Source organism: Fukomys damarensis, unplaced genomic scaffold (assembly GCF_012274545.1).
Source record: "Fukomys damarensis isolate Sample0158 unplaced genomic scaffold, DMR_v1.0_HiC HiC_scaffold_19, whole genome shotgun sequence".
Lineage (NCBI taxonomy): Eukaryota > Metazoa > Chordata > Mammalia > Rodentia > Bathyergidae > Fukomys > Fukomys damarensis.
This window is the reverse complement of record NW_022900931.1, coordinates 66,751,852-66,763,244: the sequence shown is the minus strand read 5'-3', so window position 1 is coordinate 66,763,244 and position 11,393 is coordinate 66,751,852. Positions and strand designations below refer to the sequence as shown.

Here is an 11,393-nt window from a genome sequence, read left to right as displayed (position 1 = left end):
CGGGGCCAGGTGACCCTGTGTCTGTTTGCCAACGTTTTTTCAATAAAAATTTTTAACTGACTTAAACACACGTGGTGCGGTGGCTGAAATCCAGGTGGGCACACGACCTGTTCTCTCAGGTATTTATTTCTGCGTGAGTGGTGAAAATGTTTAAAATATAGGCACGGGAATTTTCCAATGCACAGCGCCTCATTCGTATTTGAGGGCACGGAAGGACTGGGAGGATGTGTTAACCGAAAGAAACCAGGCTCAGGAAAGACAGCACTGTGTGATCTCACTTGAGGCGCCAGAAAAGGCGGAACTCCAGCAGGGGATGGAGGTGGGGGTGGGGTGCAGGCCTATAAGGCCAGCACAGGGGAGGCTGAGGCAGGAGGGTCGCTGCGAGTTTGGTAGCCTGGGCTACATGGTGAGACTGTGTTTTACAAAACCAAACCTAACCAACCAAACAACAAAACCCAAGACAAAAATTAAACAAATCAAAACAACAGAAAAAGTTGAACACAGAAGTTGAGTAGGGCTGGTGGGGAGGCGTAGCTCAGCGTTAGAATATTGTTTAATGTCTGAAGCGCTGGGCGTGACTTCCTCCATCACTGAAAAAAAGTCCAGCAGAGTGGCACGGTGATCACCAGGGCCTGGGTGCTGGGTTTCAGAGTCCTAGGTCAGAAGATACAAAGCTCCAGGGCTGGGGATTTAGTTCTGTGGGGCAGCGCCTGCCTTCCAAGCACAATGTCCTGAGTTCGATCCTGGCAGGGGGAAAAAGAGAAGAAAGAAAAGATACAAAGTTGCAGCTCAGTGAAAGATTTAAATTCGGGAGTAGGTGATGTGCAGCTTGTTCACGGAGTGCCTGTAGGTTTTTTTTGTTTAAATTAGTTTATCAGCACGTATTTGCAGAATATGGTTTATACTCACCCTGGGGAGTAGGTGCATGCACTTCACACAGCTCCACGATCTTTAGATCTTTCCCTTCCCGCCCCCTTGCCTCCCTGTCTGTCTTTCAGTCTCCTTTCCCTGTTCCCACTCCTGTGCCTGTCACGTTTATGACATGCTCACATTCACTGTGGGTATCCGGCCCCTGTGCAGGATGCATCTTAAATCTTCTTACCCTCTCTCCGCTGTCCCGTCGCCTGTCTCCTGTCCTGTTTTGTTCTTTGTACTTGGTCCCGCTCAGATGAGAGATGCCATATGGCATCTAAGCTTGGGTGTGTGATTTATCTCACACAGCATATTTCCTAGGTGCACCTGCTTCCCTACAAATGTCTGGGATTTACTCTTCTTTATAGCTAAGTAGTATTCTGTAATGTATAAGTACTGCACTTTCTTTAGTCAGTCCTCTGTTGATGGGCATACTGGCTGCTTCTAGGATTTAGCTGTTTTGAATTGTGCTGCTATCAACATTGGTATGCATGTGTCGCTATAATGTTTGGCATAGCTTTTATCAAATTCGGGTATGGGTCTTGTATATCTATTTTCTTCAGGATTTTTGTCATGCAAAAGGCTTCTCAAAAGCCTTTCCTGCATGTTTTATTATGGTCATGCACTTTGGGTCCTTCTGTTCCTGTGGTGTGTTGCAGTTTTTGATTTGTGCATGTTGACCTATCCTTGCAACCCTGGGATGAAACCTACTTGATCACAATGTATATGATCCTTTCGATGATGTGGTGCGTTCTGTTTGCTAATATCTTCTTGAGAAGTTTTGTGTCTGTATTCATTAAGGAGACTACCCTGTGGAGTGGATGCTCAAGTTATGACTGGCCTGGCATACAAACAACTTGGATTATGACTGGAATTTTGGTTTTAACTTATGAACAAAGTCTTGAGCTACAACCAGATGATCTCAGATACAGATTCTTTTTTTCGAGACAGGGTCTCACTACGTAGTTGAGACTGACCTGGAACTCACTATGTAGCCCAGGCTGGTCTCGAACTCACAGTGATTCTCCTGCCTCAGATTCCTCAATGCTGGAATTACAGGCGTGCGCTTAGATACAGATTTAACCCTTAAAGAGTTCTGGAAGGAACATTACAACATCCTTCCCTGTGTGGGGTTGAGAAATCTCGGGCCAGCGTCTCTCTGAGGACACTGAGGTCTACCTGTAAACAGGAGAGACTTTGACAGACTTGAGTTACAACCAACACTCAGGAATGAATTGAGTTTGTAAGTCAAGGGTCCTCTGTAGTTTTTTAGTTGGCTCTTTGCTTTGGGGATCAGAGTGATGCTGGCTTCCAGAAATGAGCCACTCTTTGCAAATTAGTTTCATTAAAAAGCTTGAGGAATGCTAGTGTCAGGTTTTCCTTTAGAATTCAGCGGTGAACCTGTGTGGATCTGGGCTTTTCTTAGTTGGTAGGTTATTTACTATGCTTCAGTTTCACTGCCTGTTATTGGCTTATTCAGGGTTTTAAGATTTTCTTGGTTCAACTTGGATAACATATGTATTTAGGAATCTACCCATTTTGTCTAATTTCTCCAATGTATTAGTGTGCAGATTTATGAGGTAGTCAGTCATAATGTTTTTATCTTGTTAGTGTTCATAGTGATTTCACCTCCTTCGTTCCTATTTACACTGATTTGGGTGTTTCTCTGTCCTTTTTTTTTTTTTTTTTTTTTTTTTTTTTTTTTTTTTTTTTTTTGGTTAGATTGCCTAAGAATTTGTCCACTTTATTTTTTTGGAAAAAACAACTTTTAGATTCAATAATTCTTTGTATGGCTTTTTGGTCTCATTTTCGTTGATTTCTGCTGAGATCTTTATACTTTCCTTCCCTATACTTTCTGTGGCCTTGGATTATTCTTGTTTTCCTAGGACCTTGAGGTATTAGGTTATTTATTTGGGTGTGTTGTTTTTGTGGGCATTCACAGTTAATAAACTTCTCTCAGAAGATTGCTTTCATTGGGTCCCATAAGTTCTGGTTTGTTGTACTGGCATTATAATTTAGTTCTAGAAAGTAATTTATTTCTTCTGCACCCCATTGTTTAGTTAAGAGTGTATTGTTTAGTTTCCATGCATTTGTATAGTTCTGTGCTTTCTTTTCTAACTCATTGAGTTATGGACTGATAAACACTGTATAATTTCAATTCTTTTACATTTGCTTAAGGCTGATTTATTGCCTGGCATGTAATTCTTTTATTTTGGAGAAAGTTCCATGTGCTGATAAGAATGTATTCTGTTGTTGGGTGGAACACTCTGCAGATATCTGTTAAATCTGTTTGGAGATTTTGTTCACCTCTATTTGTTGATATTTTTGTTTAGTTATCTATTTGTTAGTGGGGTATTGAGGTCCCCCACTGTGATTGTGCTGATGTCATCTTTCATGTCCAGTAGTCCTTGTGTTATGAAGCTGGGTACACCACTGTTTGTTAATAATTGTTACTTCTTCCTGTTGGACTTTTCCCCTTAACTAATAGGTAGTGACCTTCTTTGTTTTGATCAGTTTTGGCTTGCAATCTGAATATACGACGGTTACATTTGCTTTTGTTTGGTGGGGGGTTTTACTCTATGGGATATGGTTTCTCATCCTTTTTTAGTCTGTTTCTTTTTTGGGTTAGATGTGATTATTTTGTACACAGTACCATCGGGTTTATTTTGAGATGATCTCCCACTGTAACCCAGGCTGGTCTCGAACTCCCAGTGATCCTCCTTCCTCAGCCTCCCGAGTGCTGGGATTACAGGTGTGCACCACCACGCGTGGCTCTACCATTGCATTGTGTTTCTTGATCCACTCTGTGTCCTTTAACTGGGGAAATGAGGGCCGGGGATTTAGCTCAGTAGTGCCTCCGCCTGCCTCGAAAGCACAAGTTCCCTAGTTCTGTCCCCGGTACCCAAACAACAACAACAACAACATTGAAACCAAATAACAAATTAATTGGAGAATCAAGCCATTCACAGTGTGAGTTATTACTCATAGGTATTGACTTATTATCATGGTCTTATTTTCCTTTTTTTTGTGTGTGTGTGCCAAGGATCAAACTCAGGACCTTGCACTTGCGAGGCAAGCAGTCGCACCATTGAGCTAAATCCCTGGCCCTATTTTTCTGTTGTTGATTCCCTATCTTTCTCTTGGACTTAACTGCTTCTTCAAGGTGGTGTATATATTGTTAGAGCTTTGTCACTTAGTTTCATTGTCTCTTGCCTAGGGTATCCTGGAGAATTTTTTGGAGTGCTGGATTGGTGGTCATGCGTTTCTTTAGGTGGTTTTAGTCATGAAAAGTATTTTATTTTTCCATCAATTTTGAAATATAGTTTTGCAGGCTCTGTTAACCTAGGATGGGATTTGATTTCTTTTTATTTTATTTTTTATTTTTTGGAACTGAGGATTGAACTCTGGTCCTTGTGCTTGCGAGGCAGGGCACTTTAATCGCTGAGCTAAATCCCCGGCCCTGGAATTGATTTCTTTTTAAGACTCCATTCCAAGCTCTCTTAAAGTTTGTATTGAGAAGTCTGCTGTAATTCATTTTTTTATGTTTGTTTGTTTTGATTTTTGAGACAGGGTCTCATTTTGTAGCTGAGACTGACCTGGAACTCACTACGTAGCCCAGGCTGGTCTTGAACTCACAGCGAACTGATGCCTCAGCCTCCCGAGTGCTGGGATTACAGGCGTGAGCCCCCGTGCCTGGCCCCGGTTTGCTGTGATTCTAATGGGTTTTCCTTTAAGAGTGATCTTTGTTTTTGTCCAACTCCTTTTCACATTCCATTGTGCTAGATTTCTAGGGTTTTGACTGTGTTGTGGAGGGTTTTTTTCTGATGGTCTCTGGGATTCTGTGTGCCTCAATTACCTGTATGTTACATTCTTCTACCCTACTCGGAAGGTTTTTGACTATCATTTCTGTAAACAGGTTTTCTGTGCCATTTGTGCTATCTTGCTATTTTTCTCTAATTCCACGAGCCTTAGATGAGTCTTTACATCATCGGGGCACAGCGTGGCTGCCCTTCATGCTCTCGGTTTTAAGGTATCGGTCGTGGACAACAGCCCTGCCTTCCAGCTCTGAGGCTGAGCTCGTGCTGCTCACTTCTGCCGCCTGTGTTCTCAGTAGTTTTCAGTCTTTCTTTTCGGAGCCCTTCCACGGACGCTGACTCTTTTCTATGCTGGTCGTGCATGCTTTAGGTCACCTTGTTTAGCTCCTCTTTGTCGAGCTCCTTTAGACTTATTTAGTTGGCCCGACCTTACTGTCTTCTGTGAGTTTGCCAAATGCCTTATTGAACTGTTTTGTACTCCTTTTTGGTCTCCTGTGTCCACAGGAGAGGTGGGGCTGTAGATGGCTGTCGGGTCTGAGGCCACGGCCAGGGAGAATCCCCACTCTGGAACCCGAATCTGTCGTGCACCCCACGAGCACACGCAGGGCTGCCTGACCCAGGGCCTCGAGTGCCCGCAGCCTGAGACAAAGGCAGTGCACAGCACACTTCGGCCCTGCGCTCTGCACTGCCAGCCTCATGGACACCTGGGCTGCGGCCACTGCACTCGCGGCGTCTGGTGCGCCTCCCGTGGGCTCTGCTCTGTCCCGCTCTCTCCCGGCTGTCCCGACGGGCACACTGCAGCTCTCGAAGCTGACCTCTTGGACTCTGCTGTTCTTCAGTCTCCAGCACACGGCTCTGGGCTCCTGCCATTCCTTCCCCACCCAGCCCAGTCCCCGGGACTCCTGCCCTCCCCAGCCGTGTGTCAGATCCCTCCTTCAGGTGCCAGGCTTTCCCATGACAGTTCTACCTCCTTTTTTTGGGGGGGGGCCTCATACTGAGCTGTCTCCAGCCAATTGAGATAACGTCTTACTGTGCGGTTCAAACTGGCCTTGAACTCAAGGCAATCCTCCTGCCTCAGCCTCCTGAGAGGTGGGATTATAGGTGTGCAGCCACTGTGCCTGGCTCTTCAGCCAATATGTATGTTTTGAGACAGGCTCGCATTAAGTTGCTCAGGCTGGGCTTGAACCTGCAGTCCTCCTGCCGCAGGCTTCCTCCCAGGGATAACAGGTGTGTATCACCGTGCCTGGCTCTCACCCCCACTCTACGCCATTTTCATATGACTGAGGTTCGCCCCGCATTCTACCGGCTCCCCCACCCAGGGGGGACTTCACCTGTGGTCCTGCTGCTTCTTGCTGTCCTTGCTGTGGATGCTCAATGCCCAGTTTCTTCCTTAAGAGGCCGTGTTATAAATCTGAGTCCAGCTCCAATGTGATTTCACAAATTTATTTACTTTTGACAAGTAATTGTATTACATTTATTTTTTTACTTTTTATATTACACTTATAGAATACGGCATGATATTTTATCCATGTGTACAATGTGGAATGACTAGATCAAACCAACATCCATCCCTTCCCTTGATTTTTCTGTGGTGAGACACATGAAGTACACTGTTACAATCTGAACTTCTGCCCTCCCTGGCTGTCTAGTGACATCCCATTGTGTCTTAGTTTGTAATTCTTTGGTGAGGGATGGTGTCGAACACACTTCACTTACTTGTTGGCCACCTGGCGGTCTTTGGCGAAATGCTTCATCTCAGGCCATCTAACTTTCCTGCTGCGTCGTAACTTGAGGGATTCCTTGAACTTTCTTCGCGGGTCCTTTGTTAGGTGCGAATGGAGTGCTCACCTCTTCTGGTCCACTTCTTGCCTTCTGTTTATCTTAGCATCATTTCTCAACTCGCTTTGTGCTTTGGATGAAGTCTAACGTAACCTTTTGTGTTCCTTTCCTTCTGTGCCGTAGTCGTGACTGACCAACTCAAGACAGTGACGGCAATCTCTGCTTTCTCCAGGAAGCCTGAGCTTCCAAACTCACTGCACTCCCAGGTGGTCTGGCAATAAAGAGCTCACAAGAGTCACACTGAGGTGGTGATGGTCACAAGAACAATAGGTAATATTTACTGAGCCGACACAGTACTCCGGACACACTGTCCAGGAGTTTACATGTACGTACGCTTAATTTCCACAACAGCAGTCTTAGGTAGATTGATTATCCTAATGAACAGACAATGCACACAACGGACATTGTACGGTTACAGACACTCTCAAGTTACAGGTGTTTCAACTCACAGTTTTTCAACTTTAGGATGCTGCACAAGCGGACCCACACAACCACTGATTTTTGAACTTTATAATGCTGCAAGTATAGCCCTACAGCCACTGATTTTTGAACTGTAGGGTGGTGCGAAAGCGAACCCACACAACCACTGACTTTAGAACTTACAATGGCGCAAAAGCATTAACCACATAGCCACTGATTTTCACTTTCAGTACAATATTAAATAAATTACACGAGACGCCTAGCACTTGGTCACTGAAGGGGCTTTTAGACGGGTTGGCCCAGTTCCGGCTAGTGGGAGTATTCTGAGCCCATCTGGGGAATGCTGGACGAGGCCCAGTGCTGGCTCGGTCAGGTGTCCTTGGCGCATCTCTGCGGCATTCCCAGCACAGGATGGGTTCGCTGGGACGTGACCCGACCGCGCCGGGTGCGTGTGTAATGCACAGGGCAGCGGGAAGTGTGTGCCGGCCTGTCTCACGGGGTGAAGTGGCGGGGTGGGCGCCCTGATGACGGGCTCCCGCGCGCATTACTTAGCTGGGCCGTTCCCTAGCACGAACCCACGGTGTGGTAAAGGTGGATGGCAGCGCAGGCCTCTGGGATTCACTCAGCCCAGCCACCTGCGGCGAGTGTCGGCATGAATGTGTCGTGCATACAGAAAAGTGGCTTCTGCCTGGTGCACACCTGCCTCCGGGGTTCGTGGTGGTGTTCCGTGCGTGTGAGGATGGCCAGGGAAGGCTGCCCGATGTTAAATTGAAGTGTGGCTTCCTCCTGGTGAGGAAGGAATGAACGGGCGGTAGAGCCGCGCTGCACTCTGTTTCTCCCGCTTACAGATTCTTATGAACCCGCAGGTGCCCCTTGAGGTGGCTGGAGTGCTTGCAGACCTTGCCGCATTCCTTGCACACGTGCGGCTTTGCCGTGTGGGTCTTCTGGTGCTGCGTGAGCTGGTGGCTGTGGCTGAAGGCCTTGCCGCAGTCCTTGCACTCGTGCGGCTTCTCCCCGGTGTGGATGCGCTCGTGCTTCACCAGGCTCGAGCCGTAGATGAAGGCCTTGCCACACTCCTTGCACTTGAACGGGGTCTCGCCGGTGTGGATGCGCTCGTGCTGCGTGAGGTGGTAGCCGCAGTTGAAGCCCTTGCCGCACTCCGCGCACCTGTAGGGCTTCTCCCCGGTGTGGATGCGCTCGTGCTTCACCAGGCTGGAGGCCCAGCGGAAGGCCTTCCCGCACTCCTTGCACTCGTGCGGCTTCTCCCCCGTGTGGATCTTCTGGTGCTGGGTGAGGTAGTTGACACGCGTGAAGGACTTCCCGCACTCCTGGCACTCGAAGGGCTTCTCCCCGGTGTGCACCCTCTTGTGCTGGATGAGGCTGGAGCCGCAGATGAAGGCCTTGCCGCAGTCCTTGCACTCGTAGGGCTTCTCGCCGCTGTGGATCCTCTTGTGCTGGATGAGCTTGTAGAGGCGGCTGAAGGTCTTGCCGCAGTCCTTGCACTCGTAGTCTTTCTCGCCGGTGTGAAAGCGCAGGTGCTGGGTGAGCTCGTCACCCCGCCGGAAGGCCTTGCCGCAGTCCTTGCACTCGTAGGGCTTCTCCCCGGTGTGGATCCTCCTGTGGATGACCAGGCTGGAGCCCCAGCGGAAGGCCTTGCCACAGTCCTTGCACTCGTAGGGCTTCTCACCCGTGTGGATCTTCTGGTGCTGGGTGAGCTGGTTCCCCCAGCGGAAGGCCTTCTTGCAGTCCTTGCACTCGTAGGGCTTCTCGCCAGTGTGGATCTTCTGGTGCTGGCTCAGCTGGTAGCTGCGGCTGAAGACCTTCCCGCAATCTGTGCACTCGTAGGCGCTCTCCCTGTGCGGCCGCGAGCTGGAGCTGGGCCGAGGTGGGGCACCATTTCCGGAGCGGGGCTCCTGGCGGCTGCGATGCCTCCCTCCAGGCCCTTGGGACCTTTTAGACTCACCTCCGCGCATCCCGCTAGCTGGACAGGACTGGCTTCTCCTGTGTGCCTTCCTTCTGAGAAGACTGATTTTATAGAAGCTCTTTTCTATAGCTAGACTCTTAGCTACACGTGACGGCTCCATACCTGGAATTCAAAACAAAACAAAATCAAATGTGTTTTTCTCCTTTACATTTGATCTTAGCCAAAGGGCTAAGATTTTTTTTCCTTTAAAGGAAAATGAAAACCTGACTGCATGCAAACTTCTCTAGTAGAACGGACAGGAGTCACCAAGGGCTCTTGTTCAAGCACAGATCCTACTGCTGGTACCATGAGGGCCAGGGGCCACCCTGGGGCGCTGCTGCTGAGATGGACAGGGAAGGGTCGCCTACCATGTCCAACCAATAAAGAGAAATTAATTGCAAGGGCAAAGTCCTGAGTTCGATCCCCGGTACAAAAAAAAAAAAAAGTTTAGGGGCAAATTTCAAAGCTAAGATGAACTCAGGTACACTCTGTAGATTAAATGGTGGCAAACCCAGAAGACTCAAGAAAATCAAATATGGAACCACTGAGAAGCAAGAAAATGCTGACATTTGGGTCTAAAACTAGTATTTGTAGTCATCCATAAAATAATAAAATCCTAGCATTTGTGGCAGCACGGATGAGCCCGGAGGACACTGTTAAGCAAAGTAAGCCAGGCCTGGAAACACAAATCCCCCTTATTCTCTCCCATTTGTATGCTAAAGAAGCTGATCACAGAAGTACAGGGTATGCTGGCTGTGGTGCAATCCCAGCACTTGGGAGGCTGAGGCAGGAGGACTGTTGTGGTTCGAGGCCAGCCCGGACTACACGGTGAGACCCTGTCTCAGAACAAAAAGCCAGAAAAGGAGTAGACGGTGGAGCAGGGGTTACCAGAAGCTGGGGAGGTCAGGGCAGAGGAAGGGAGAGGCCACAGTTAACCGTAACTTACTGCATGCCTCACAATGGAAGGAAGGGTTTGGATGATCGGACCACGGAAGGGATGGGTCGGAGTGACAGGGCTGCCGCCACCCGAGGTGAGCGCCACTCACTGTCCTGTCCAAATATCCCTCACATTGCGTGTGGCTTCTCTCACGAGAAATTCAGAGTGGAATTAAAGAGCAAAACAAGGTGATGGGAGACACGGAGACAGATCTGCAGATGGAAAGGGCAGCGCAAAATGGGGGGAGTGAGAGAAGGATTAGGGTGTGTCGTGCGCATGTACCAACTCTCCGCAAGAAATGCAACAGTTACAGTTAAGGAAGTGAAGTCGCACGGTAGCCTGTACACACACGTGCATTTGTTATGATGTGTGTGTGTGTGTGTGTGTACGTATTTTTGGTACCGGGGATCAAACTCAGGACCTTGCGCTTGTGAGGCAGGCGACGGCACCACTGAGCTAAATATCCGGCCCTTTACATATATGACATACAATTAAAAGTCAAGGGCTGGGACTGGGGTGAGCTGGGGTGGGGTGTGTGAAGAGACAGCCGATTCCCCAGAGCCATAAAAAAAAAGAAAAAAAAAATCTGCAGCTGATGTTTGTACTCTAGGTATCAGGGATGTAATTAAAATCTGGACAGGACCCCTATGCAAAAGCCACGGAAACGATAATGTCCAAGCCGGAAATTACTGAGACTGCAGGAGCCGAAGGAAAAGCCCAGAGCTGCTGCCCTCGCTCCCCACCGCAAGCAGCGTCCCACGAATGCTCAGAGAGTGGGACGGACACTGACACAGGCGTCCGTGGGCGCCGACGGCGCAGGGCCTCACGCTTTACTTCACTGAGGAAAAGTACAGTGCGGCCGGCCCCTCAACGTGTGACAGTCTCGTCCGCCCTGCTCTCCCGGGAAGTTGTGTCCCTGCGGCCCACTCTCTGCCCCTTGAGCAAACCGGGGCCCCGCGCTGAGCTGTTTTCTAGAATGGCCGTCCCGCGTCAGCTCGGATGCAGACGTCACCGCGGGGAGCAGGAGCGGGTGTGCCGTGCGGTGCGGTGCGCGGGTGGAGGGGGAGGAGGAGGGGGAGGGAAATCCACGGAAGCCCGAGGGCAGGGAGGGCACCAGCAGCGCCCGCAGGACGCCTCACCCAGCGAGACCAGGTGCTTGTAGTTCTCCAGCATCACGTCCCAGTACATGTCCCTCTGCGCGGGGGTCAGGCGCGCCCACTCCTTCTGGGAGAAGACCACGGCCACGTCCGCGAAGGACAGCACTCCCTGGGGACACACACAGACCGCAGGTGCGGGCGAGCCGGGGCGCAGAGCATCAGGGCCGTCCCTGCCCGCCGCCCGCCCGCACACCCACCTGCCCTCCGGGCTCCTGGCGGCTCACAAAGGCCCGGATGCAGCGCAGAGTCTGCAGGCACAGCTTCCGGTAGCACTCCTCCACCTTCACAGGGAAAAGAGTCCTGAGGTTCTTGTAGCGCGTTTTTACACTTTGGGGGGGGACCGGGAATCG

The 11,393-nt window shown here is 49.4% G+C and overlaps 1 protein-coding gene across 1 annotated transcript in view; it reads right to left on the bottom strand.

Moving 5' to 3' along the window:
• Positions 1-6,611: 6,611 nt before the first annotated feature.
• Znf331 (zinc finger protein 331) overlaps positions 6,612-11,393 on the bottom strand; it is a 24,492-nt gene continuing 19,710 nt past the window's right edge. The window contains exons 7-9 of the mRNA XM_033766038.1: positions 11,241-11,388; positions 11,026-11,152; positions 6,612-9,072 (exon numbers count right to left, since the gene is read on the bottom strand). Coding sequence (XP_033621929.1) covers positions 7,829-9,072; positions 11,026-11,152; positions 11,241-11,388 — 1,519 coding nt within the window. The 3' untranslated portion in view covers positions 6,612-7,828. The remainder of the gene's footprint in view (positions 9,073-11,025; positions 11,153-11,240; positions 11,389-11,393) is intronic.